This window comes from Prosopis cineraria, unplaced genomic scaffold (assembly GCF_029017545.1).
Source record: "Prosopis cineraria cultivar Desert tree isolate PC_DT_omini unplaced genomic scaffold, ASM2901754v1 PC1, whole genome shotgun sequence".
NCBI lineage: Eukaryota > Viridiplantae > Streptophyta > Magnoliopsida > Fabales > Fabaceae > Prosopis > Prosopis cineraria.
This window is the reverse complement of record NW_026555332.1, coordinates 2,088,859-2,114,470: the sequence shown is the minus strand read 5'-3', so window position 1 is coordinate 2,114,470 and position 25,612 is coordinate 2,088,859. Positions and strand designations below refer to the sequence as shown.

The window sequence follows — 25,612 nt, the reverse complement described above, 5'->3', positions numbered from 1 at the left end:
AGATTTATTATTAAAAGATTCTATAAAATTTTTAAAATACTCCCAACTCTTAAATTTATCTCATTTATTTAATTATTATTATAAATTATTATTTATATTTTGTGTATTTATAACTTAAAAAATGATAACTTATAGCAATAAATTGTAAATGTATATTGTTAAATTATAAATATGCACAATTTAAAAGTTGACAATATTTTATAAATTTTATAAGGGGTTTTAATAATAAATTACTTAGCTGTAATTTAAAACAAAAAAAAAAAACGACGGCAGCGCAAATATTACTTGAACTTCCTGCTCCTGGACGGTTTGATGAGGAGGGAGAGAATCGAGCTACGTGGGAAGATGCACATCTGGGTCCGAGCTACTTCTTCTGATTTTGCCGGAAATCCTCCCCAGCCTCGCAGGCGAGAATGCTTTTGGCTTCTATGTTTCTCTGTGTATGTGTGTGTGTGTGTTTGTCAGTCTCCCCACCCCCCCTTCTTTTTAATTTTTTTAGTCTTACTTGAACTCAATTATCATCATTCTCAGTGGTCATTCCGCCGTCAATATCGGCAAATCAAAGTTCGTCGTCTTCGGCGGCCTAGTGGATAAGAAGTTTCTGAGCGACATTGTTGTCTATGATGCTGGTATTCTGTTTTATACCCTCTTGCATTCTGTTTATTTTTCCTTCCTTTCTTTGTCTATTTCGCTAAGCATATGCGAACTTTGCATCGATTCAAAGGGTTTGAACATTGCATGAGGCATTTACTCTTTTGGGGGTTTCCCTTTTGAATCAATTGATTCCAAAATTATTGAGCATGCTGAATTTGCAGCATAAAGTACTTCGGTAAGTAATTTGGCTGAAAAGTTTGATCTTTCAAAAATTCTATGTTCTCCACCGCCGAAATTTTTAATATCTGACCTGGGTTCCACGTAATTGGCATAAAGACATTTTTTGGGCTTTCCTTTAGATTCCTCGGTGCTACTACAAACCAATGTTCATCCATCAGATAACTGATGATTCACATTGGCTGAATAATAATGGAAAATTTTATGACCTCTGCCATATCTGGTACCTGCTAGTATCGTCTTATTACTAAATATAAAACATGTTGTTTGGCAACTGTTGGCCATGTCATCATTGGAGCATGTTCTGATTGAAGGCAAACATTATAATGATTTAACAGATAAGCTGTCAGTTTTTTTTTTTTTTTAATTTATGGTTTTTTTCCACACCAAATTTACGATTTTTTACAGCTGTTTTGTGGGAAGAATAATATCACACTAGTGTGTCAGTGCCACCCTCTTACTTCTGCTGATGAACTACTCCCAAGAAGCATGCACCTATAAGAAAAAATGAAGCAGAGCATTGAAATAAACTTGACAATGTTATTTATTTAATTATTCAGAGGCCAAGCAATGGTTTCAACCAGAGTGCACGGGAAGTGTGTCGGATGGTCAAGTGGGCCCTAGTCCTCGGGCATTCCATGTAGCAGTTTCTATTGATTGTCACATGTTCATCTTTGGTGGACGGTCTGGGGGTAAAAGGTTTGTGCAGTCCATATGTTTGTCTGGTGTATCTGCATCCTGTTGTTTGTTTGCTTTACATTTCCATAAAATTGGCTTCTCATAACCACTCAATTCACAGGTTGGGGGACTTTTGGGTCTTGGATACTGGTATGGAATTTTTGTATAATGTTTCAACATTTGTTTTCTGATTACTTATGGTGTTCTGAGATTGTGACTTATGAAGCTTTAACACTTCCCTGTTTTCTTTTTCCTTGGGTGCCAATTGGTGCTTGAAAAAATAACGCTATTCCAGACATATGGCAATGGTCTGAACTAACTAGTTTTGGTGACTTACCTTCACCACGAGATTTTGCTGCAGCTTCATCGGTTGGAAACAGAAAAATTGTCATGTGAGACTTGTCTTGTTTGAGTTGACTTTATCCATTCCTATGTAGGTTTAATCAATATAATGGTTGAGGGTTGATTCAATGTGAAACAGGTATGGTGGATGGGATGGGAAAAAATGGTTGTCAGATGTGTATGTCTTGGACACAAGTATTTTCCTGAAACTTATTAAATTTCTCGCTTGAATTTTTATTTTGTCTACCATATGATAAAAAATATATAATAACATGATCTTATTTCTATACTAGTATCACTTGAATGGACAGAGCTCTCAGTTACTGGAACGTTGCCACCCCCTAGATGTGGACATACCGCCACAATGGTTGAAAAACGATTGCTTGTTTATGGTGGCAGAGGTGAAGTGGCGTAGGTTCTTTTCATATAGGAACTGAGTTCAATGAATGATTTTTTTTTTTTTTTTTACCCAAGTTCTTCTTGTCACTTAATCTTTACTTAGCCATCAGTCTGCCTTATTTCTCTGGACTCCAGAGTACTTTATCACGTCATTATTTCCCTATTTTGTTCCACATTACTCAGATGTTGCTTCTGCTTACTCTTTCTAAATTCATTTTGCTGGTTAGCAATCTTCAATATCGAAATAGCATGCCCTATACTTAAATGACTGCCAATTCGTATTAATTGCATCACTTGTACTACTTTGTTAGTTACCATGGAAATTTAGGGTTTAACTTTCTTCTGAACGTGTTTTATTGAATAGCATCGAGTACATATACAAGAAATAAGAGGAAAAGACAGATTTCTCATGAAAGGCATCAATTTTTTTCATAATTAATACGGAATACCTAAGGCAATCCCAAATGCCTAAAGGCATTATCCAAACAAACTAAAACAGAGAAGCCTTAATTAAAACAAATAAAATAACCAAAAACAAATTAAATAGACATACTTTCTAAGATGTACAATTGAAGAGAAAGAAATTTGAAGTTAACTTTCAAAAGCAATTTCATTAGTGAAGCAAAGAGATTCCAGCTTTGAGCTGGTAAGTTTATTGCAGTCAAAGACTCTCCACCTGGGTTTTTCTCTTAACGGACATCTTACAGTTCACCCCTTAACTTGACAACTGCCAAATAAGAGTCCTAGCATTAGGGGTCATTTGATTTGAAATAAGTCCAATATATTTAGTTGTTGCTGTTGTATCTTTACTTCATATGGGATATCTTCAATTCAAGATGTTATTGCCTGATCTTAGTGGTTTTTATCAACCATAATAGGTGGAGGTGGACCGATTATGGGTGATTTATGGGCTTTGAAGGGCCTCTTTGAAGAAGGTTTGTATGCCACCTTCACCTTTTCCCCCATTTTTGTGTGTGTTATGCATGCAGCTGTTTATTTAGTTACTGGTTGCAAGTTGTGAGATAACTTTTGCCTCTGCTGTCTTCTATTTCTTTAGATGCATATACGGCTTTTCAAGTTACATCAATGCATGATATTAGCTGCTTTCTTCTTTTCTCGACAAGTGAATTGGACATAACCTATGGATAGTTTTGGGAGGGGGAGGGAGGTAGATTGGAGAGAGTGGATACTTTTGCGCAGTCTTTAATATTCTGACCACTTAAATTTGATTTGACTACATTGTGACAGAACAGCAAGGTTTTCTGCCATATTGCCTCAAAAACAAACTTTTTCTTTTTTTTCTTTTTTGCATTTATACCTCAAAAGTCCATTGAAGAATGATTATGATTCTGTTCATGATATTTTGCTCTGGCGGCTGTTTTAATCAATTAGAGTCATACTGATTGTTTGTATGTGTTGTGGAAGGAAGAGATTGAAGCACCTGGGTGGACTCAATTAAAGCTTCCAGGTCAAGCTCCTTCTCCCCGTTGTGGTCATACAGTTACACCTGGAAGATACAATGTAAACACAATCTCCAGATCCCTCTATTTCAGTTTTGATTAGTCTTTGAATTGCTTTTACTTGTACATGTGGAATTTTATGCTGTTCCAACTCTTGCATGAAGTGGAACAATGAAAATGATTTTCATTATTGCAAAGGAGCTTTGCTAGTGCAGTAACTCCATTGAACAAAAAGCAAGTTGGTTGGGGTCAGGGATTGTTAAGTGATTCAAGAACTGTGGGACGATGTTTAATGCCTGAGGCATAGGGTTGCCTTTTTGTGGTGCTGGGGTGTTGATTGCCATATGCTCTTACTCTTGGGTTTAATCTCTCTTTTCTGTGTATGTGTCTTAGTTTTATTTCTTTTTCTTTTTTTTTCCTTTTGAATTATTTTACCCTTGTCCAGTTCTTAAGTTTACCCAATGATGCATCTTACTGAATTTATTTTATTAGAATGTAATTTATATTTATTCACTGGAATTTTGAACATCAATATTTAATCTTAATGAAAAAAAAAAAACTCCGCCTATGTTTATAGCCGGTCCCAAGCCCGGGTAAAGGAGGAGGGTTGTGTTAGGCCATCAACAGCCAATGTAAAAATTTGTTGAATCTATCATGAACATGGACAATAGACGTTATAATGTTAATGCTAGGTCGTTGCCCGTAAGTAACGCGCTGCATGGCTCGAGTACAGTGATAAGTGAGTTAGAGCCGCTGCATCGGCGCCCGGATGTAGTGTTAAATGAGCAAGGGCTACCGCGTCATTCTGGACGCACGCGGCTAAAGAAGTTAGTCCATAAGAGCAAAATTAGATTTGGTACTTGGAATGTTGGGACATTAAATTGTAAATCTGTAGAGGTTGTAGGGGTTATGATTCAAAGGAAAATCAATATCATTTGCTTGCAAGAAACAAAATGGCGTGGAGAAGAAGCTAAGGATATTCAAGGTTTCAAACTTTGGTATACAGGAAAAGTAAGTGCACGCAATGGAGTAGGCATCATTATAGATAAGGAGTGGAAGAAGAACGTTGTAGCAGTTAGCAGAATTGGAGATAGAATTATTTCTTTAAAAATGATAATTGGACGTGAGACTGTTAATATTGTTAGCGCTTATGCGCCGCAAGTCGGGACAGAAGCCAGTCTTAAGGAATTATTTTGGGAGGATCTAGAGGGGTTGATTCGACACATACCACAGAGTGAAAAGATTTTTATTGGAGGAGACTTTAATGGGCATGTCGGGAGGGAAGCTGGTCAGTATGCGAGGGTGCATGGTGGTTTTGGTTTTGGAGAGCTAAACAATAAAGGACAAACTCTTCTTGATTTCTCATTGGCGTATGATTTTAAGATTGCCAACACTTGTTTCAAGAAGAGAGATGAGCATCTCATCACTTACAAAAGTGGAGCCTCAAGGTCGCAGATTGATTTTCTTTTGGTTAGGAACACAGATAGAAAACTTTGTAAAAATTGTAAGGTGATACCCGGAGATGCTGTAACGACACAACATAGGGTCCTAGTCCTTGATGTGTGTATTATGAGTAAAATCCAAAAACGTCGACAAGTAGTAACACCAAGGATTAGGTGGTGGCAATTAAAAGGTGAGAAGCAAGATATTTTCAAGCGAAATCTTTTGGATAAAGGAATTTGGGATTCTCAGGGAAGTGCTAACATTATATGGGAGGATATGGCTAAAAAGATACGGGAGGTTGCAAAAGTAGTTTTGGGAGAATCGAAAGGTTCTGGTCCGAGAGATAAGGAGTCTTGGTGGTGGAATAATAGTGTACAGGACAAAATCAAGTATAAGAAGAACTGTTTTAAAGCCATACATTTGTGTAACAATGAGGAAAATTGGGAGAGGTACCGTATGGCTAAGAAGGAAACTAAGAGAGCTGTGGGTGAAGCTCGTTCTAAAGCTTTTGAAGAATTTTATAAGAACCTTGAGACGAAGGAAGGAGAGCAAAATATTTATAAGATTGCCAAGAGTAGGGAAAGAAAATCAAGAGATCTAGAACAGGTAAGGTGTATTAAGGATGAAGAGGGAAGAATTTTAGTTACAGATGATGAAATTAAAAATAGATGGGAGACTTATTTTTCTAAACTTTTCAATGATGGAGAGGATTCATCTAGTAACTTGGAGGATTTAGTAACTGGTGAAGGAGAACAAAATTTGTCATTCTATCGAAAAATACGTGATAAGGAGGTAAAGGAAGCTCTTAAGAAAATGGCAAATGGTAGAGCCAACGGACCTGATTGTATATCTATTGAAGCGTGGAAATGTTTAGGTGAAGAAGGGGTGAGATGGTTAACTAAGTTATTTAATGTGATTTTACGGTCCAAGAAAATGCCTGATGAGTGGAGGAGAAGTACATTAATTCCTATTTATAAAAATAAAGGAGATATTCAGAATTGTACTAACTATAGAGGGATTAAACTCATGAGCCACACAATGAAATTGTGGGAGAAAGTAATTGAGCACAGGTTGAGATTGGAGACAAGTATTTCTGAGAATCAATTTGGTTTTATGCCAGGTAGATCAACTACAGAGGCGATTTATCTACTAAGGGGATTAATGGAAAAGTATCGTTGTAAAGATAAAGATCTACACATGGTTTTTATTGATTTGGAAAAAGCTTATGACCGTATACCAAGAGAAGTGCTTTGGAAAGCGTTGGAAAAAAAGGGAGTACGGATTGCTTATATTAAAGCCATACAAGATATGTATGAGGGGGTAAAAACTAGTATAAGAACGCCTAGTGGTCAAACAAAGGATTTTCCTATAAAGATTGGACTACATCAGGGATCATCTCTGAGTCCTTATTTGTTTAACTTGATTTTAAATGTTTTGACGGAACATATTCAAGAGGAAATCCCGAAATGTATGCTCTTCGCGGATGATATAGTTCTTATAGCAGAGACAAGAGAAGAGGTTAATTGCAAACTTGAGTTATGGAGGAGGACATTGGAGTCGAAAGGTTTTCGTCTGAGTAGAAGTAAGACGGAATATTTATATTGTAAATTTGGTAAAGGACTATTCGAAAATAATTTGGAAGTGAAATTGGGAGATCAAATTATACCTCAAGTGGAAAAGTTTAGATATTTGGGAGCCATTATTCAAAATGATGGCGAAATCAGTGGAGATATTTCACATAGAATTCAAGCTGGGTGGTTTAATTGGAGAAAAGCTAAAGGAGTTATTTGTGACCGTAAGGTGCCTAATAAACTTAAAGGAAAGTTTTATCGTACTGCTATCAGACCGGCAATGTTATATAGTAGTGAATGCTGGGCTCTAACGGGACAGCAAGAGCATAAAGTTGGAGTAGCAGAGATGAGAATGTTACGATGGATGTGCGGACATACACGTAAAGATAAAATTCGAAATGAGCACATACGCGAAAAAGTGAGGGTGGCACCTATTGAGGAAAAAATGGTAGAAAATCGGTTGAGATGGTTTGGGCATGTACAAAGAAGACCAAGGGAGGCACCAGTGAGAAGAGTGGAACATATAACTTTGAGTCCGATTAAGAGAGGTAGAGGAAGGCCTAAGAGAACACTCTTGGAAGTTGTTGAACGTGATCTCTTAATTAATAATATTTCTAAAAGCTTAATAAATGATAGAGCACAATGGCGTCTTGCAATCCATGTAGCCGACCCCACCTAGTGGGATAAAGGCTTGTTGTTGTTGTTGTTGTTGTTGTAAATTTTTAAAAAAACTGCTCCCTTGCATTGATTGCATAGCTGCTGCTGCCTTAAAATTATCTCTGATATTTTGGTGTTTTATCCCTCTCCCCCAATTGTTGTTTGTGCTGAAGATTTAATACCATTAACAGTTTGATTTAAAATCTTATGTATTTTATTTTGGGAGGCGGTTTGCAGCTATTGATGTTTGGAGGGCATGGTACTGGTGGGTGGTTGAGTCGATATGATATCTATTATAACGATTGCATTATTTTGGACAGAGGTGAGAACTCACTGTCGTTCTTGCCACTTGTTGGTTCTCTGTAATCTGCATATGGTTATTTATTGAGGGAGTTTGTATTTTTTTTTTAAAAAAATGAAATGGAGTTTCTGTTTTGATTGTGCAAAGAGATTGAGAGCTTCGCGCCATTATTGAGTCTGTTTGTTTTTCTCCCCTTTTTATCCTCTCATTGTTTGTTATTTGGAGGATACCTTATATTCCCCCATATTTGTAATTCCATCACGTTCTTCAATAAAACATCTTTTGTTATAAAACAAAAAATGAAAAGGAAGAGGATGCATTGATCATAATTAATGAATTAAGAACTATTAAAATAATTCTGCCTAAGTAACTTTGTTCAACTTAAAGCTGATTTACTTATAATGTGTGACATGATTGTACTTCTAAATATTTGAACCTTTTCACTTAAGGTATAATCTGATCTCTCAATTTCATTTCCAAATTACTATTGACTAATCTCTTATCAAATTTACTATACAAATATTCTGTTTTATTTGTACTCAGGCAGAGACTTTTTGACTTCAATGCCCTTCTCCATAACTCAAATTTATGGTTAATCTCTTTTCTTGTCTTCACTATAAGAACTATATCATCCACAAAAAACATGCATTTGGAGATTACCTATTGAATATGCTCAGTCAAAACATCCAGGATCAGGTCAAACAAATAAAGGCTCGAACATGATTCCTAATGTAGTCCAATCCTTATAGGGAAGTCCTTTGTTTTATTGCCAGATGTTTTTATACTAGTTGTTGCCCTCTTATACACATCTTATACAGCTTTAATATGGGCAACCCGGACTCTCTTCTTTTTCAAGGCTTTCCAAAGTAGTTCTCTCGGTATACGGTCATAAACTTTTTCCAAATCAATGAAAATCATGTGTAAATTTTTACCTTTGCATCTATATTTTTCCATTAATCTCTTAATAGATAAATCGCTTTTGTAGTTGCCGTACTTGGTATGAAGTCCAACTGATTTTCAAAAGTACCAGTTTCTAATCTCAACCTATGTTCAATCACCCTTTCCCACAATTTCATTGTATAACTATAAGTTTAATCCTTTTGTAATTAGCATGATTTTGAATATCTCTTTTATTTTTGCAAATAAGAACTAAGGTACTTGTCCTTTAATCTTCAAGCATTTTCTTGAACTGTAAGATTTCATTAAATAATTTAGTTAGCCATTGCACCCCTTCTTTTCTTAGACATTTCCACACTTCAACAAGGATACAATCAAATCATTGGCTTCACCATTTGTCATTTTTTTAAGAGCTTCCTTTACGTTATTATCGCGTATCCTTTGATAAAATGACAAATTTTGTTTTCCTTTACGAGTTATTAAATCCTCCAAGTTACTAGATGAATCCCTTCCATCATTGAAATGTTTGAAAAAGTAGGTTTCTCATTTATCTTTAATATCATCTTCTGTGACCAAAACTCTTCCTTCTTCATCCTTTATGCACCTTACCTATTCTAGGTCTCTTGATATTCTCTCTACTCATAGCAATCTTAGAAATTTTTCGTTCTCCATTCTTTGTCCTAAAACTATTGTAAAACTCTTCAAATGCTTTAAAACAAGCTTCACTCATAGCTTTCTTAGTTTCCTTCTTATTCATACAATACCTTTCCTTATTTTCGTCGTTTTTGCACAAGTGGATGGCTCTAAAATACTCTTTCTTATATTTGACTTTTTCTTATACACTATCATTTCACCCCCAAGACTTCTTATCCCTTGGACTAAAACCTTTTGATTCTTCCAAAAATTCTTTAGTAACATTCCTTACCTTCTTAGCCATATCCTTCCACAAGATGCTAGCATTGTCTTAAGACTCCCAAAGTCCTTCGGCTAAAACATTTCACTTGAAATTTTCCCGCTTTTCACCTTTTAATTGCCACCACCTAATCCTCGAAGATACCACGTGTCAAAGCTTTTGATTTTTATTGGTAACATGCACATCAAGGACAAGGACCTTATGTTATGTCATTATGACATCTCTAGGAATTACCTTATAATTTTTACAGAGTCTTCTATCCATGTTCTTTACCAAAAGGAAATCAATTTGTGATTTTGAGGCTCCACTTTTGTAAATGACGAGATATTCATCCCTCTTCTTGCAACAAGTGTTGGCAATCTTGAAATTATATGCTAAAGAAAAATCAAGAATAGATTGTCTTTCATTATTTAGCTCCCCGAAACCAAAACCACCATACACCTTCACATAATGACCTGCCTCCCTCCTGACATGATTATTAAAATCTTTTTCAATAAAGATCTTTTCACTTTGTAGTATGCGTTGAATCAATCTCTCCAAGTCTTCCCAAAACAATTCCTTAGGAGTTGCTTTTACCCCGGTATGAGGTGTATAAGTGTTAATAATATTAACAGTCTCATGTTCAACAATCATTTTTAAGGAATTGTAAACTCATTATATTTATGCTAATTTATTTTGTTTATCTGTTGCATCCAGTTTCAGCACAGTGGAAGCGCTTACCTACAGGCAGTGAACCGCCACCTGCTCGAGCGTATCATTCTATGATATTGATTGGTTCACGGTATATGCTGTTTGGTGGTTTTGATGGAAAATCAACATATGGTGATATATGGTGGTTGGTTCCACAAGGTGAATATTGTAATTCCTGGCTTCAAATTTATCTATATTTATAGGTTTTTCTTGGTCAATAATAACTTTTTATAGTTAAAATGCTATTTTGCTCTTTCATTAAAAAAAGCCATTTTACTCCAGGTTTTTTTTATATTAAAAATAAGTAATTCTTGATTCAATTTGAAGTCTGAAATTTTTCTTAGCTGTAATGATCTGATTTCATGCACAGTGATGTTGTTCTCTTCCTATTCTCCACTAGTAAATAATTAATTTAAACATGAATTCCACTTCCTAAACTCTCACTTTTTTTCTTGTTCCTCAGAGGATCCAATTACTAAGAGATTAACTGCATCTCCTCTCAACAATGTTCCTGAAAGTAAGGATTCTGCATCGGCAAATGATGATTTTCAATCCTCATTCAAGGTACCTGTCAAACTTGTTTTCTTACCACCCATCTCTAGCTCTCCTCGTTATGCTGTTTGAAAATGAAACTTCACACTTAGTTTATGTAGAGAAAATAATTTATTGAAGAGAAGAGAGGACAAGGAATCCTCAAAAAAAAAAAAAAACAAAGAAAGAAAGAAAGAAAACTATTTAGACTCATTGGCTCATTGGAGCTTCTTTTGTGAATCCACAAGGGGAATTATATTTATAGGTTCCAAACTGTTATGATAACACCATATTTGAATTTGCTACTTGCTAATGAACGCAATATTTACTCTTATCACTCTATGCCATAAAGAAAAAGGTTCCATAGTGACATAATTCTTTACAGTTTGGGCCCTCTGCGGATTTCAGCCAGTTCTTTTTGACTGACAGAATGTGTCCCCCAAATGGGCTAATCCACATAACCACAAAGTACCAAGTTCAACTATCCATCCTCTTTCGGTCTACAACACACTTCCCCATTGACCAACTGATATTTTTCAGTCTCCCCACCACCCCTACATCACGAGTGATCTTATTTCTGTCACATCACACTCACTGGACTGCAAGAATCCTGCATAATCTTCTTTTTCTAATCAAGTGGAGAATTGTTTCCAACACTCTCAACATTGAAAATTAGAGGCATCTATTATTCTTTTCCTCAGTATAGAGAATAGTCCTATCTCACTTGACCGTTGAAAGTTCAACATCCTTGTGATATTTGAATATTTTTTCCCTAATTGCTATCAATTCTTCCAACAGTGTCATGTTTTTATATACTTAATTAAGGTTAAATATTTATTTATATTTTATTTTTGGTGGTTATTTCAATGTTGTAAGTTTGATAACTTGAAAATATGATTTATAAAGATTTTTTTTATATATTATACAACATCATGGCTTTATTATTTTATAACCTTTGAATGTTTTTAAAAGATTAACTATCTTATGTATGATTAAACCTTTTTGGAAGTAATATTTTTCCTATAAAAGATCACTTAATGAGTGAACTCAAAAGACTCATTCGGTGTATGGACCTAATATCTTCTTATAATCTAAGTTATACAATTTGAGAGAGATCAGTATGAATAAATCTGGTGCATTAAAGTGGCGAAAATTCTTGGTAATAGTTTTGGAAACCGGAAATTTCATGCATGCTTAGGCCAAGTTTGGACCCATGCCGTTATGTATCCCCTTTTCACCTTTTGTTGTCATGGGTTTGTCTTTCTGGCTTTACTAGTTTACTACTGTTACTTTTGTCAGCAGAGTCAAAAAGAGAAATCTTTTGTCTCAGAGTTGCAAAAACGATTGGACATATCAGTTTCAATGTCCCGTTCTAGGCTTCCTATTGTGGATGAGCTGGAAGATAGAGAACTGCTTGAATTGGCATCAACGTTAGCTGGAGAACAAGTTTCTGGCAATTTACAGGTAACATACATTTTTCACACACATGCTGTGTTGTCTCACTCATTCTGATTGAGATTGTATTTCTTCCCCCCCCCCCCCCCGGGACCAAAAAAAAAAAGGCAGTTGAAGCACTTCGTGACCACTGGAAGAAGTCTGAACCAAATTTGGTTAGACTTTTGGAGCTTGGACCTTTGCTTCGGGATTATCAACGTCTAATTTACCGACACCATCTGTAAGAATTACAGCCTTGTACCCTTTGCCTTTCCCCCTTACTGCTGACATGTATCGTACAAGTTGCAATATTTTTTTCAAAATGCAAAGCTTGAAGAACTTTATTTCGTCAACAAGCTCAGTTCTTGATTCTTTGAATGTATGTTTCAGTTTTATTTTTTACTTTGATTTCACCATCCTACTTAGTTTGACTTTGCAACCTTGTACGCTTCATGAAGGTTTGTTTACTTTGATCTCACCATCCTACTTAGTTTGACTTTGCAACTTTGTACGCTTCATGAAGGTTGCTTTGTAGTATTTACTGAAATTCTTGGATTATTGATTACAGGACATTTTTGTTCACTCAGCTGATCTTTTTAGACAGTGAAACTTAGATATCTAAGTAGAAGGCTGTAGTAGCTGTCAATAGAATAAAAGAAGCTATGTCATCCTGTAATATATCTACCTGTATCAATTGATAGTTGACTTGATAGATGGCTTAGCTTCCATGCCATTTGGGTGAAGTTGTTAGCTGTGTTGAAAACAAACTCTGTTGGTTGGCAGCTATAGCCAAGATATATACTGCTTCTAATTTTAGGAGCTTGTAGTACATGATGTCATAGGCTCACATAATTTGAAGCTGTAATATGGTAAACCGAGTTAATTTTATCGAGAAAGAGACATCTATGCCTCCACCTCCAGCAAGGCATTGGATTTGGGAAGATGCTTCTTGTATATCTGACCTAAAAGAAGGAGACCTTGTATGACAATGAAAAAGGATAATAAACGTCATTGTCAGAGTTTTTTAGGGGTCAAATGTTTCCTAAGTTGTGGGAACTTTTTTTGTTTTATTTAAATTGCATATTGTGGGGAAGATAGTAAAAAATTGTTTGAGATAGTTTGGCCGTGTACAAAGAAGGTCATGGGAGGCAGGAGTGGGATAGTGGAATGGATAGCTTTAAGTCTTGTAAAGAGAGGTAGAAGAAGATTATAGAGAACGCTTATGAAAGTTATTGAACGTGACCTTTTGGTTAACAATATTCTTAAAAACTTGATTAATGATAAATCACAATAACATCATTCAATCCATGTAGCCTACTCTACTTAGTAAGATAAGGCTTGTTGTTATTGTGTTCCTAATTTTATTATCATCCCCTTGATCATTACTAATTAAACTCCTTAGCAACTCATCACTCTCATATAAGAAATTGGAATGAGTTTAACAGCATTCTTCTGCTCATCTTTTATTCTAGGATTTTAATATTGTCATTTCAATTTATTTATTTTTTATAAATAAAAGGAACTGCATGGCTTACTCGGACTTCTATATCAAGTGAACATATTTTATATCAGTAAATTAGTTTGATGTCCATAAACATTTAAGTCTGTCTTATGCAATAAAGTTTGGAATAGTATACTTCACCGATTACTATTTCTACTGATCCAGTTTATGGATATTTTGCTTTTCTTTTTAACTTGATGCCTTTTCCTTATGTTGCCTATGGTTGTAACTAAATAGAGAAAGCAGCGGATCAGATCTACAACCTGGGCTAGATGGGCATAAGATATATCAATTTTATCATATCAAAGATGCTTCTCAGGTTACGCCCATTTCTTCTTTTACTTGATATTTTGTTTTTCCCTGTGGCATCTTTTTCTTTTCCAAATGTGGAAAACTGGATTTTCTCATTTCCTTTTTTATCACATTGCAGTTACGCATGGATGATGTTCCACAACTCTTAGCAGGTTACAAGCAGCTGCCTCTTTGAACTTGACTTGTCTGATTAATATTGGTCTGATTTTATTTAAATTTGAAAGATGGTTCTCAGACAGCCATTCAAGAATCGCTGTAAGTTTTGGTATAGTTTACGTGTAATCTGAACATTGGCTTTTGTTAAGACCTCAACTTATGTTGTTAAAACCTGGCCAAATATATGGTCATTTGTATCAAGGATGTAAATTTACATATCAAAGGATCAGTTCCACATTTAATTAAGGTTTTGCCCATTGACATGTAGTTATGATGCGTATGAAAAAGATTCTGGCAATACCTAACGTCTCTTTTATTAACATCAAAGGAAAATAAAAGTTCTTGAACAATATAAATGCAAGCGCAATGACAAATATATGAAAAAAAATTAGCCACAGTATTGTTTTGTTTCAATTCATGGATTCCATGGTCCTGCTCAGCTCCTCCAACTTCTTCATCCTTATTCTTTCACTCTCAGTCAGCAGCTAGGAAAAAAAATAGCGGACAAAGTCAAAACAAGAATTAAAATTAAGATATAGAGTTCCAGTCTCCTAAATGTGTACCTCCATTAATGATGTAATCAGATGAGCTTTCTCTTTATTCTTTTCATTGAAAGCTTCTAAGGCTTCTCTATACTCTTTCTCCTATCATTCAATTCCAGAATTCAGATTCCACTTTGACTGCTTTTCATTTTCGACAACAAATACTTAACGAAAAGAAAAAATAAAATAAAAATTTTTGCTCATAATTTTTTGTACCTTTTTCTGGCAGCTCTGTCCTAGTGGCTTTAAGTCTTTGTTAGCTATATCAATTTTCTTACGTACCATTGCTACTTCCTTTCTCAAGGGATCTTCCAACACTTCAAGCTCCTTCAAGATTGAATGACATTAGCAAACAACAAGCACAATTCGCTTTTATGTTGATCAAGGTACTAGAAAATGGATGATCATTGAATTAGTTAAAACACCATTCAATGATCAATAGTGAAAAATATAGTGAAATTGTGGTCAGATCGATCATGAATAAAATTTTAATTGAATTGATCAATGTATTGATTCAATAGTTTAATAATTCAATTGGCTAGGTTAACCCAAATTTCAATACTATGATATTAATAAATACTTATATCATATAACAAATTTATTTAACAATCAAATAGCATGCAAGTTTTTGTGAAGTTAGAATGAAACTTACTTCCCAAATATGAGCCAAACGTTTTGTCTCTTCTTCAGCACGACCAAGTTGACGTTCAACTTTCTCTCTAACCTCCATCTTCTTCCTCTCTATCTCTTCTTCTTTAGCTTGAAATGTAGAAATGGCCAGCTTTGATATCTGCTCATCCTCTAAATCTTCTGTTGATAGCCTCCCACTGCTTCCGATACCATTCCAATGTTCTTCATCCTATAAATTCTCTCTTTCTCTGTCTGCAAAACTAGGTAGCCAGAACTCTTTCTTTTGATTTTTATGTCTCAGCTTGGCAATTGTTTTGCGTTCACTTCAAAACTAGCTTTCCCTTGACTTTTGAAAGAAGCAAAGAAATTCCCATTGGTTTCTTCTTAATAGAAGTTTTGAATGCATCCAAGAGGATCTCACTAATCTGTGTGTGAAGGTTTCAGATGAGAATTTGAAACTAATCTGAGACTGCATTTGCAGAAAAAGGTGAGGTTTTTATATATAAGGCATGCCATTGGATAAATGTACCTCATGACATAGTACCTTTGCTTTTCTTAAGAGTGACTTCTACTCTTTAATCCTAAGTAAGTTAAATAATGGACAGAATAAAGTTGCTACATGGGACTAAATATTGTTGTTTCTTGAAGCAAAAGGATATGTTAATTTAGGTAACAATTGTGACTAACTTTTCACCTTTGTGCCTTGTCCACCTTAGAAGTGACATAACCTATTTAATAGCATTCATTCATTATCATCATACTTCAACAACTTGAGTTCAAGCGGATTTTTAGGGCATGCATGTATTGATTGTGTAAAGTCTATTACTTTACCATTATCAATATCATTCTACACAACAGAGGAATTTCATCATATCATAGAGAAGCTTCTGTAAAACTTTTTTTCCCTTGTAAAGTTTGGTGATATCACTTTCATGCTTTTCTATATCTACTTTCGAAGTAATATATTCCTATTAATTTCTTCATTATTATTTTATTTATTTGATTTTTTATTTTTTCAAACTTAGTTTGTTCAAAGGACCTTCATGTGTGAAATGACTAAATTTCCGTTACTCCATACAAAATCTCAAGTCACAAACGTTAAAGTTAATAAAGTATGTATTACCCATTTTTAAATATAAGGGAAACTATTTTATATTCTTTATTTTTTCTTACAAGCAAAACTATAAATTTCAATAAATACTAGTTATATTTTTTTCAAGTTGTCTTTCATAAATGGATAGTATCATTAAATTAGAGGACAAAATAAACATTAATTACAAGGACATTTTAGTTCAAATATTTCAATTTGAGACATAATTATTTTGATTAACTAATTTTTTAAAATTGTGTTGGTTAAAATACTCCTACATTAAAAAATGGAGAGAGTATGAGATATGAAATCATTCATTTCTTTTATCAATCTTGAAAGTTTAAACTTCTAATATTCTGTTAATTGCTTAATCGTTTCTCTATTAAATCATTCCTAATATTTATTCACATAGCTTCTTTTACTTTATGTAATAAAATGCAAACTTTACAAACTGGGGAGGATGACATCATGACATCCAAACTGGGGACTGAAATAGAATAATGCACTGAATAGATGTCCCAATGAAAAAGATAATTATACTTCAATCGCAAAAAACTTTTTCAACATTAGCTTTTCTTGTTAAATTACCATTCTATCCTTCATTTGAAAAAAAAACAACTCCCTCAGTCCCTACCTTTTAGATTTAAATATTATAAGTGAAGAATTTGTGTAGGTACAAGTTCTGGAAAAAAAATGAAGTTTTAAAGTATCAATAAAAATAAATTATCTATACACTTTTTTAATATCAAACTAATTTTTAAAACTTATATAGGATCTTGACTAATTTTAAATCAAGATAGATCAAATTATACATGTGTAAAACTATTACACAAATAATTTTTTTGTATTTAAAAGATTTTACAACCTTAGTTAAGGAAAATTAAAACTCCTTGAACTAAGTGTCAATTTGATATTTAAAATAAAAAAAACATACCTTTTGGTTCCCTGCCTTTCCTTGTGTTTGTTATAAGTTTTTGTACTTTTTTGGTGTTTTGGGTCTTTACACTTTTATTTTTCAGTGTTTTATATTTATCTAACATCCCTACACTTTGTTCATTTAGAACCTAAAATATTGAAAAATGAAATTTTAGAGACCTAAAACATAGGAAAAAAAATATAGGGATCAATAGCAAAACATGAGCAAAATATAAGGATAAAAAGTATGTTTTTCTTTTAAAAATATGGGAAAAGTTAATGTTGTAATTCCCATACTTTGTGGCAATTTTTTTCTTTAGTCCTTATACTTTACATTTTTGTGAATCACTCCCTAAACTTATTTAATGTGACAAATCTAAATCCTTTATTTTATGTTGTTTACAAAGACATCCCTTCTTCTCCATGTGGCTTAAACAGTGTCATCACAAAGATTCACAGTAAATAGGTTGAAAATAGATGCTTGTATGAGGTGGCAAAGAAGGTGAGGCAGTCCTTGAATCTACATTAATATCATCATCTTGTGATAGTAGAACTTAGAAAAAATGGAAGAATAGTAGAATAAAGGGCTCTTTATTTGTGCATATATGGAATCTCGAAAAAGAAAATAGTAGATAAGAGATTAAGGTTAGAAAAAGTGCATAGATATTTCAGACTTTATAAGTAATATGAACAAAGATAGCAACTAATTTTAGAAAGTATATATAATTCAATAAAATTTTTAAATTTTGAATCAATTTTTAAATTTTTTACATGACGATATCAGATAGACATTAAAAAATATTTTATTACATTTGATCATTGTGTTACTCTCATTTTTGCAGTCTTCTCAACCTTCTTTCTCCTTCTTAATTATGTTCTATGTTAAAAAACGAATAATTTCACATATTCTTTCATTTTAATGGGGTATATGACTATACTATAATGATAGTAATGGGAAAGTAGATTCAAAGGTTACACTGTTATCATCTTCCTACTCTCGTTTCCATTAGATAATCATCTATTTGCCACCAATGCTTTGTCCCAGGGATTGATTTACAAATTTTTAAAGCTGAAAGACCAAATTAGAAACTGGTGCAAAGTATAAGGATTAAAAAAAGATTATTTCCCTAAAATATGCAAGCAGTCAAGCTACAATTTCTTGTTTGCGTTGCACATGTGTAGATAAGGACAGACAGCATAGCAACGGTGGTGCTTTCTTCTACGTGAAGCAATTTATTGGAAGCTCACTTTTTTTTTTTAAGGGGGGTGGTAAATGTGTATTTTTATTTTTAAAATATTATTCAAAAAACTCATATATTTCAAATTATTTGATAATATTTTTGATCTTAAAATAATTAACACGTAATGTTTTTTTACTCTGATATTAAATAATAATAAATGTTTATTAGATAATTAAATTATATTCTTTTATGGTATATTAATAGTCAACATTTATTATCTAATGTGTAGGTAAAGCTATATTTTAATTTTAATTTTAATTATTTTAAAAACTGAAAAAAAGTTGCTTTTTCTTTTTCTTTATCTTCTTTTCTTTCTTTTCTGGCCAGCGAAACCCACTTTTTCGTACACAAACCAAAAGTCCGAATGATCTGAAGAAGAAACAGTGAATCCCACGCCGCTTTTCTGTGCGCTCCAGCAAAGATCATTCATCAGTGGCGTCACTTTCTCTTCCTCTTCCAAATCTCTCTTTACTATTCTCTTGATTCCGCGAACACTGTTTCCTCGCTTGATTTAACACTGCGAGTCATTCACCCTTACTCCTCTATCTACATGGGGAGCCTCACTATTTCTTCCAAAAAGGTTTGAGAAATATTGTCGATAGCTCACACTTTTTTCTTTTACCTTGCATCACTGCCCTCGAATTTTCATTGATTTGTGTTTGCTAACGGATCCTTCAAGAACTTGCTAGGGTTAGGGTTCTGGGATTGGGTTTGACCTTGTAATTTTGTTGCGGTGTTTGGAATTTTGGATCAGTTCGCTTGGTGGGGCTTTTGTAATATCTAGGTCAATTGCAATTGGGGGAAAAGGTTAAAAATTTAGGGTTTTAGGTTTATCTTTGTTTAGTGAACTCGAAATGCAATCTAGACGGCGTCAAGATCATATTACAGTATCTCCAACATCGCGTGCTCAGCACCGACTTGAACTGGGTTCTCACTCATATCGAAGAACTCGCCGTGATGGATTGGGTCGGGAGGTCGTACCTGAGAGAAACTTGAGTCCTCATAAGATAGATGGGCTGCCAAGGGGTGCGGGTGCAAACAAAAGGGGCGATGGTTTTGAGAGGAGAGATCATGGTTGGCATTTGGGAGACCGAAGGAGCAGTCGGGTCAACTCCAGATCGCCTCCTATAGAACAAGCGAGAAAAAGGTCACTTTATGATGATGGGGTTAGGCGTAGAAGTTGTTCCCCATCTCCGGGGATGAGGCCAAGATATGAACTGGCCAGAACCACAGAATACTATGTTGATGGTGAAAATTTGGATACAAAGCATGTATATGGACATAACCATGTTAACTCTATGGTTAATAGAGAGAAGGATTTAACTGAAAGCAGATTAGGTCATGGACCAGGCATGCTGGACCATAAGTTGATGGTACATGAAAGTGAAGCTCGAGGACCTTATGTGCTAGTTCCTGATACAGGCCTAACATCTCAATATAAAGAAACTGATGGACACTTTTTTTCAAGGGGCGTAGACCTGCGGAGATTTGAGCATGAACAACTACAGCATCGAGACCCTCTATCTACAGATAAGCTGCCTGTTGCTGAATCTTAAAACGCGTAGAAAAGCCTATTTTACATGCAACAGAAGTATCACACCCAACAATATCACCACCTTATATGAAGGATCATGCGAGTACTTCTCAGTTGAGGGATCATGGAAGCTCCTCTCTGGGAATGCCAAGGAGTGATGTATTATGTTCTCATCATAATGGCAACCATTTACCTGCATATTTTGAACTGCCAAGGAACAGTGGAAAACTTCCAGAGCCTGTAGGATATAGTGGATATGGACAAAGGCCGCTTATGGATACTGCTAGAGATGCAGCGCTGGGCAGAGGAATATTGGTCAGCAACGATGTGCCTTCAGCCCCATTAGGACTGAACAAGAAGAATATCTTAATTCCAAATTCAGCAGATGCGCAGGGTGAATGTGGATATCAGTATGACGATTTGCATAGAAGGATAGCTCCACATGGACGGTTAGACTATGAGAAAGCTCAAATGGAATATAATAATAAAGAGTTGCCTGCACCCTTTATTATGAACCCTGTTCTAGATAGAAATGGTCAGGGTGAAGAATATTATGGTAATCACAGGAGAGGTTCTATAAATGACCACTCTACATTGCAGAAACCAAAGTATGTTGACTACCCTGATATAGCCAGAACATCAATTGCATCAAAGCAGAGTGAGGATTGTTTGAATTCTGTATAATCATTTTGAAATCTGAAGCGACCATCAATATTAAGATTGGAATATGAGTCTCAAAGAAATAGAGGTCCAGGCCTTCAGCAAGAAAGATTTCAAAATAATCCTTTGACTAAACATGATTCAGAAACCCATGGACATGCTGCCAGAGTGCATGATATGAAACAGGGTCTTGGCATTCATGATCATTCTGATAGACAGTTGAAAAGAAAATACAATGCAGATGATGACATATATCTGCGTGATTCAAGAACAATAAAATCATACAAGTGGGATGCACTTGAAGAATTTCAAGATCCTTATGAGGATGAAGAGTGGATAGACGATGAAGAAATGAATGTGATGTATTCATCTGATAATGTTGGACTTGACCATAGGTTCTACAGAAAGGACAAAAGAGAATACAATGAATTGGCCATGGTAGAAGATTTTCCATCTGATGACTGGTTATCATCTCAAGATTCTGTGGGATATGCACAACAACATACATTTCGATTTCGCAAGTATTCCAATCAAAATGTAAAGAGTCATACAAGATATAATTCTTCAAGCTGGAATAAGCTCCAGCCTTCTTTTAAAAGAAATGCATTTCAAAAACAACCTAAAGTTTGGAAAAAATATCAGGGTTATTGTGAGAATGTGCATACAAATAATGATGAGTTACCTGAAGATTTGGTAAGTGCAACAGAATCTGAGCCAATGGAAGGCTCTGAGGAGTTTAATCAAAAGGTACAAGAAGCTTTCCTAATGTACTCTAAGAGGTTGAGTGTGAACTCATCAGTTCAGAGAAGGTACAAAGGCAAGGAAAAGCTGGTAGTTTGTTCTGCATCGTATGTGGTAGAAGGTCTGTTTTCTTTTCCATGCTGCTCTTTTTATAAATGGAGCACATCTGTTCACGTATTGAATCAAGCGTTCTGTGATATTTAACTTACAGGTGCAGTCAAGTATGCATGCTATAATTTCTTATGCTTAGTGCTTTGGGCCTTAGATGATATATTTTCATGACTCTGAAGTATAACATGATGCAATGTGATTCTTCTGCTTTTTTACGGTGGAGTTCCTGATGGATTTGTCGCATCAATTTTATCCTTTGTCTTTAGGATAAAATATATGGTAAAAAGACATGTGGATGGACATGAGTTGTGAAGCTAGTGGAAGTGATTTCGATGCTTATGAATAATGGTGGAAGTGTATAGGTTTTAAATTAAGAACTTGACATGGAGCTGTTGTTAGAATTGATATCTAGTTGTATTGCTCTGAAAAATGACATACCAAATAGTAATGTTGGCCCTTAGATGACTATAGCAGTATGACATTGAGGAAGGAAAAGAAGGAGGTGAGGAAAAATTCCTTTTACACATGCAGATGAATTTTTTTTCGGAAGAAGGGAAAATATACAGACAATATGGTATCCTCTTAGATAAAAAAAGGATAAGATTAAAATAAAAGAATCATGAAATTAACGTCGTCCTCTAATTGCTTGACATATTTGATAAGGACATCCCTTGAAAAGAAACCAATCAAAGAACACCAAAGGGGAGCATAAACACAATCCAAATCCACCACCACCTCAACTGACACCAAAGTTTCATTAAATATGTCTGCACCCCTTTCCAACCAAATATGCCATATAAACTGCAGAGGCTGCACACCACCTCAAGACTTGGTCTTCCCTTATTGCTACAATAACAGAAGTGGCCTTTTCTGGGGAAACTGCTGTGAGGTCAAAGCACACGCCTTGCTTGTGTAAAGGGAAAAGTAAGGTCCTTAAATGTTATCGAGATATTTCCCTAGATTTTCTTAGTGTTCCCTTTTCGGTTTTGTCTCTCTCTTGGATTCTGCCATGAGCTTGTTTATTTTGGCTGTAAGGATGATAGTAAATTTCTGTATGTGTTCATGGAATGTGTACAAGGATCAGGTTTCCATCAAGCTTTTAGGCTAGATTATACTGCACTATATGGGGCAGAAGGTCTGCTTTCTTTCTCTGTGATTCTTTTTGTTAATGGACACTTTTGGTTGCATGTCAAATCAGGATCAATGTGGCATTGAACTTACAGGTTCAGTCAAGTGTATATGCTTTAAGTTTTTGATAAAGGTTCAGAGCCTAGGTTATATATTTTGTTATAACTCTGAAGTAAAATGTGTTTCTTCTGCGCAATTGTTTTTATTGAGTTAGAAGCTTAGATGTGTTTATTGGCATCAGTGCCAACCCTACCACTGGAATTAAAAAAATTATAAATAAACTGCTATATTGATGGCATATGTTAAAGCTATTTTTTTTTTTTGGGACCATCATGCGTTAAAGCTAATGTAGAAGTGGTGTTTTTTTTTTTTTAAATGATTTCAAAAACGAAATATATCTTTATTCCATATTTTTGGAGTTGGGATAGAATTTTTCTCAGCTGGCATTTAACATATTGTGAAACAAATAATATTTTGGGGGGGGGGTGTTCCACTAGTTGCTTAGCCTTAGATAACTTCAAAGATCTGGACTGATTCTATTTTGGAAGGAAGAGAACACAGGAAGGATATCTGAGAAAAATCAAGTTCTTATTTTGTTTATCTGGAAAGAAATACAATAGCAAAATAGCTATACTTCTGAAGTTTATTTTACCATAGTCTTTGTTTCTATTAAACAATTACTGTGTTTTACTTCATAGGGAATCGCTGAACTTGCTATTAATCAATTACTGTGTTTTGCTTGCTTTTTTCTTTTTTTTTTGGTCTTGTTTTTTAAATTCTAGCTGTAGTTGTTGTAAAATGCTATCAGGCTTTTATCTTGTTGAAGTCAAATTAATGGTTATGCTTCTGAGCTTTTCTGTTGGAGTGACACTGCATGCAATTATTAATGCTTAATAAGTCGTAACTTGTTTTTATTTTATTATTAATTTTTTTTTAATTCCAGTTCCTCGAAGGAGTTCTTGGACACTCAACGCCTTGTAACTCATGCCTTTATGTCCCATAAGGCTGGATTAAGAATAGCTCACTTGGGTCTTCATAGAGCAATTTGTGTTCTGTTGGGATGGGATACTGTTGTTCCTCAAGATACAGTAACGTGGGTTCCCCAGGTCTTGCCTAATGCTGAAGCCCTGGCACAGAAGGAAGATTTAATTCTCTGGCCTCCTGTTGTTGTCATCCATAATGTATCAATGTCTGATGACAATCCACAAAAGTGGAAGGTGGTAAGCATGGAAACAGTTGAGGCTTTCATTAGAGGTGAGAGCTTGCCTTCAGAATTTTTTATTTGATGGTTTGAAAAATCAATTTTCTGTTTTTTCCCCCACACTTCGCATGGTTTGTGTAAATGGAATTCATCTCTTCCATTATCATCGTATGTTACGTGCAAGATTCAGTTAATCTTGAAGATCTTTGGCTATTACCTAGTTCTCAGTTGAATCTCTATTAAAGATCTGTAATCTTGCAAAAAAAGGCATGTATAGCTTATCCTTTATTCATTGAGAATTGCAGGCAAAGGCTTTGTAAGGGGAAGAATCAAAGTATGCTTAGGGAAGCCTGCGGACCAAAGTGTTATTTTGGTGAAGTTCTTGGGCACTTTTGTTGGACTGGGAGATGCAGAGAGGCTTAATAAATATCTTTCTGATTGCAAACGTGGAAGAGTGGAATATGGGAGAATAAGATCTAAAACTGGCAAGTGCAGTGTTCTTGATGAACAGGAAATACAGGGCGACAAAATGGAGGGTATTCTTTATGGTTATATGGGGATTGCTGAGGACTTGGACAAATTAGATTTCAATTCTAAGAAACGATGTATCATAAAGAGCAGAAAGGAGATTGAGCTGCTAGAGAAGGATCCTGTCAAAGCCAATGAGAGGCGGTAGTTGCAGGTCAGCTCAAAGCTCGTGGGAATTTCATTTTCCCTGGAAGTAAGAAAGTAGATTTGGTGTACTAATTGCAGATTTGATTTGCCCTGTGCTTTTATCAGTTATTTTGTGCATAGATCAGGAAATTGGAATTTCATGAATCAATAGTACTTCGTCTTTTTAAGTGATGTATTTAGGAATTACCTATGTTCCAACAGAATCAGGCACTAAAGGCTTCTCTAAAATGGCATGCCTGTGCAGGTGGCAACGTATGCTATGGCTTGAAAATTGAACTTAAAGCTAACATAGTGCAAAATGCCATTGGCTCTTTGCTCGAGTCTGGGGAATGTATTTGAGAGTGACCATGTTAAAATAGATGAAATGCAGTGAAGTACGAAAATCAAATTGAAGGCTTAACAGTAGTTTACATTATGGCAGTGTAGCAATTAACAAGAATCAGTGTATTTTTTGACTGTTGACGCGTCTGTCTTAAAAGGAAGTTTTTGGAAATGTTATGTGCCCAACTACTTTTTTTTCCCCTTCTCTGATTCTAAATATAAGAGCTAGTAAATAAATTCACATATGTTAAGAAAATTGGATGACTTATTTATGAAGAAAGTTATATATTAGTTTTCCTAATATACGCCTCCTTTTATAAGCAATTGGATTTTATTTCCTCGGTTGTAAAATTATAGCAAATTATATTCTATTTTCTAGCAGTAACTTGCAATATCACTTGCCATTAATAGAGGTATTGTAAACTTAATAGCAAAATTGTAATGATATTGTTGAACAATCAACAACATTAATAAAATTGGCAGTATAAATAAGTTATAAGAATAATATTTTGCTTAAATAACAAAAAGAAATATATAAAAAAATAAAAATTCTATGATCTACTCACATTCTCTAAAACCATGTATTTCTATAATGAAATATAATAATCTCCCCTTCACTTGAGAAGTAATTGGCATGTAAAACCATATTACTCTCATTAACGATTATTTGTGGTTCTCAATTTCAGATAAATTGTTGATTTAATCAA

General features: G+C 34.6%; 3 protein-coding genes across 8 annotated transcripts; 2 read left to right on the top strand and 1 right to left on the bottom strand.

Moving 5' to 3' along the window:
• The first annotated feature begins 279 nt into the window (after positions 1 to 279).
• LOC129314643 (protein GLUTELIN PRECURSOR ACCUMULATION 3) lies at positions 280 to 14,358 on the top strand. 4 transcript variants are annotated; one of them, XM_054958147.1, is made up of 16 exons: positions 280 to 407; positions 532 to 629; positions 1,392 to 1,530; positions 1,631 to 1,659; positions 1,805 to 1,901; positions 1,991 to 2,046; positions 2,145 to 2,252; positions 3,129 to 3,185; positions 3,680 to 3,771; positions 7,619 to 7,703; positions 10,189 to 10,341; positions 10,646 to 10,746; positions 12,013 to 12,177; positions 12,276 to 12,388; positions 13,886 to 13,967; positions 14,079 to 14,358. In XM_054958147.1, exons 1-16 carry the CDS (start codon positions 313 to 315, stop codon positions 14,133 to 14,135), a joined length of 1,527 nt encoding a protein of 508 aa, XP_054814122.1. In that variant the 5' UTR covers positions 280 to 312; the 3' UTR covers positions 14,136 to 14,358. The 4 variants fall into 4 exon arrangements, 3 of the variants coding, with proteins under 3 accessions (XP_054814122.1, XP_054814115.1, XP_054814106.1); XR_008594203.1 differs by having other exon boundaries at positions 291 to 440; positions 12,280 to 12,388; positions 14,079 to 14,137; XM_054958140.1 differs by having other exon boundaries at positions 291 to 440; positions 12,016 to 12,177.
• A 45-nt stretch (positions 14,359 to 14,403) lies between these two features.
• On the bottom strand, positions 14,404 to 15,760 carry LOC129314679 (uncharacterized). The gene is made up of 4 exons (XM_054958188.1): positions 15,311 to 15,760; positions 14,875 to 14,985; positions 14,680 to 14,760; positions 14,404 to 14,601 (listed from the first exon to the last, which is right to left on the bottom strand). Exons 1-4 carry the CDS (start codon positions 15,386 to 15,388, stop codon positions 14,527 to 14,529), a joined length of 345 nt encoding a protein of 114 aa, XP_054814163.1. The 5' UTR covers positions 15,389 to 15,760; the 3' UTR covers positions 14,404 to 14,526.
• A 3,113-nt stretch (positions 15,761 to 18,873) lies between these two features.
• LOC129314663 (uncharacterized) lies at positions 18,874 to 24,751 on the top strand. Of its 3 annotated transcripts, none has more exons than XM_054958169.1 (3): positions 18,874 to 19,114; positions 23,652 to 23,962; positions 24,215 to 24,751. In XM_054958169.1, the coding sequence occupies exons 2-3, from the start codon at positions 23,701 to 23,703 to the stop codon at positions 24,583 to 24,585; spliced, it is 633 nt and encodes a 210-aa protein (XP_054814144.1). In that variant the 5' UTR covers positions 18,874 to 19,114; positions 23,652 to 23,700; the 3' UTR covers positions 24,586 to 24,751. The 3 variants fall into 3 exon arrangements, with proteins under 3 accessions (XP_054814144.1, XP_054814135.1, XP_054814151.1); XM_054958160.1 differs by lacking the exon at positions 18,874 to 19,114 and adding an exon at positions 20,777 to 21,590; XM_054958176.1 differs by lacking the exon at positions 18,874 to 19,114 and adding an exon at positions 21,623 to 22,504.
• The last annotated feature ends 861 nt before the right edge of the window (positions 24,752 to 25,612 follow it).

What these genes read in the sequence shown, in the direction of transcription:
- LOC129314643 (XM_054958131.1), top strand. Translation starts at nt 313, where the DNA reads ATGAGGAGGGAGAGAATCGAGCTACGTGGGAAGATGCACATCTGGGTC. An exon ending in CTTTTGGGTCTTGGATACTG is followed by an intron (nt 1,660 to 1,804) that starts GTATGGAATTTT and finishes ACGCTATTCCAG; the next exon opens with ACATATGGCAATGGTCTGAA. An exon ending in GCTTGTTTATGGTGGCAGAG is followed by an intron (nt 2,253 to 3,128) that starts GTGAAGTGGCGT and finishes CAACCATAATAG; the next exon opens with GTGGAGGTGGACCGATTATG.
- LOC129314679 (XM_054958188.1), bottom strand. Translation starts at nt 15,388, where the DNA reads ATGGAGGTTAGAGAGAAAGTTGAACGTCAACTTGGTCGTGCTGAAGAA. An exon ending in GTTTGGCTCATATTTGGGAA is followed by an intron (nt 14,986 to 15,310) that starts GTAAGTTTCATT and finishes TCAATCTTGAAG; the next exon opens with GAGCTTGAAGTGTTGGAAGA. An exon ending in TGATTACATCATTAATGGAG is followed by an intron (nt 14,602 to 14,679) that starts GTACACATTTAG and finishes TTTTTTTCCTAG; the next exon opens with CTGCTGACTGAGAGTGAAAG.
- LOC129314663 (XM_054958169.1), top strand. Translation starts at nt 23,701, where the DNA reads ATGTCCCATAAGGCTGGATTAAGAATAGCTCACTTGGGTCTTCATAGA. An exon ending in AGTTGAGGCTTTCATTAGAG is followed by an intron (nt 23,963 to 24,214) that starts GTGAGAGCTTGC and finishes TGAGAATTGCAG; the next exon opens with GCAAAGGCTTTGTAAGGGGA.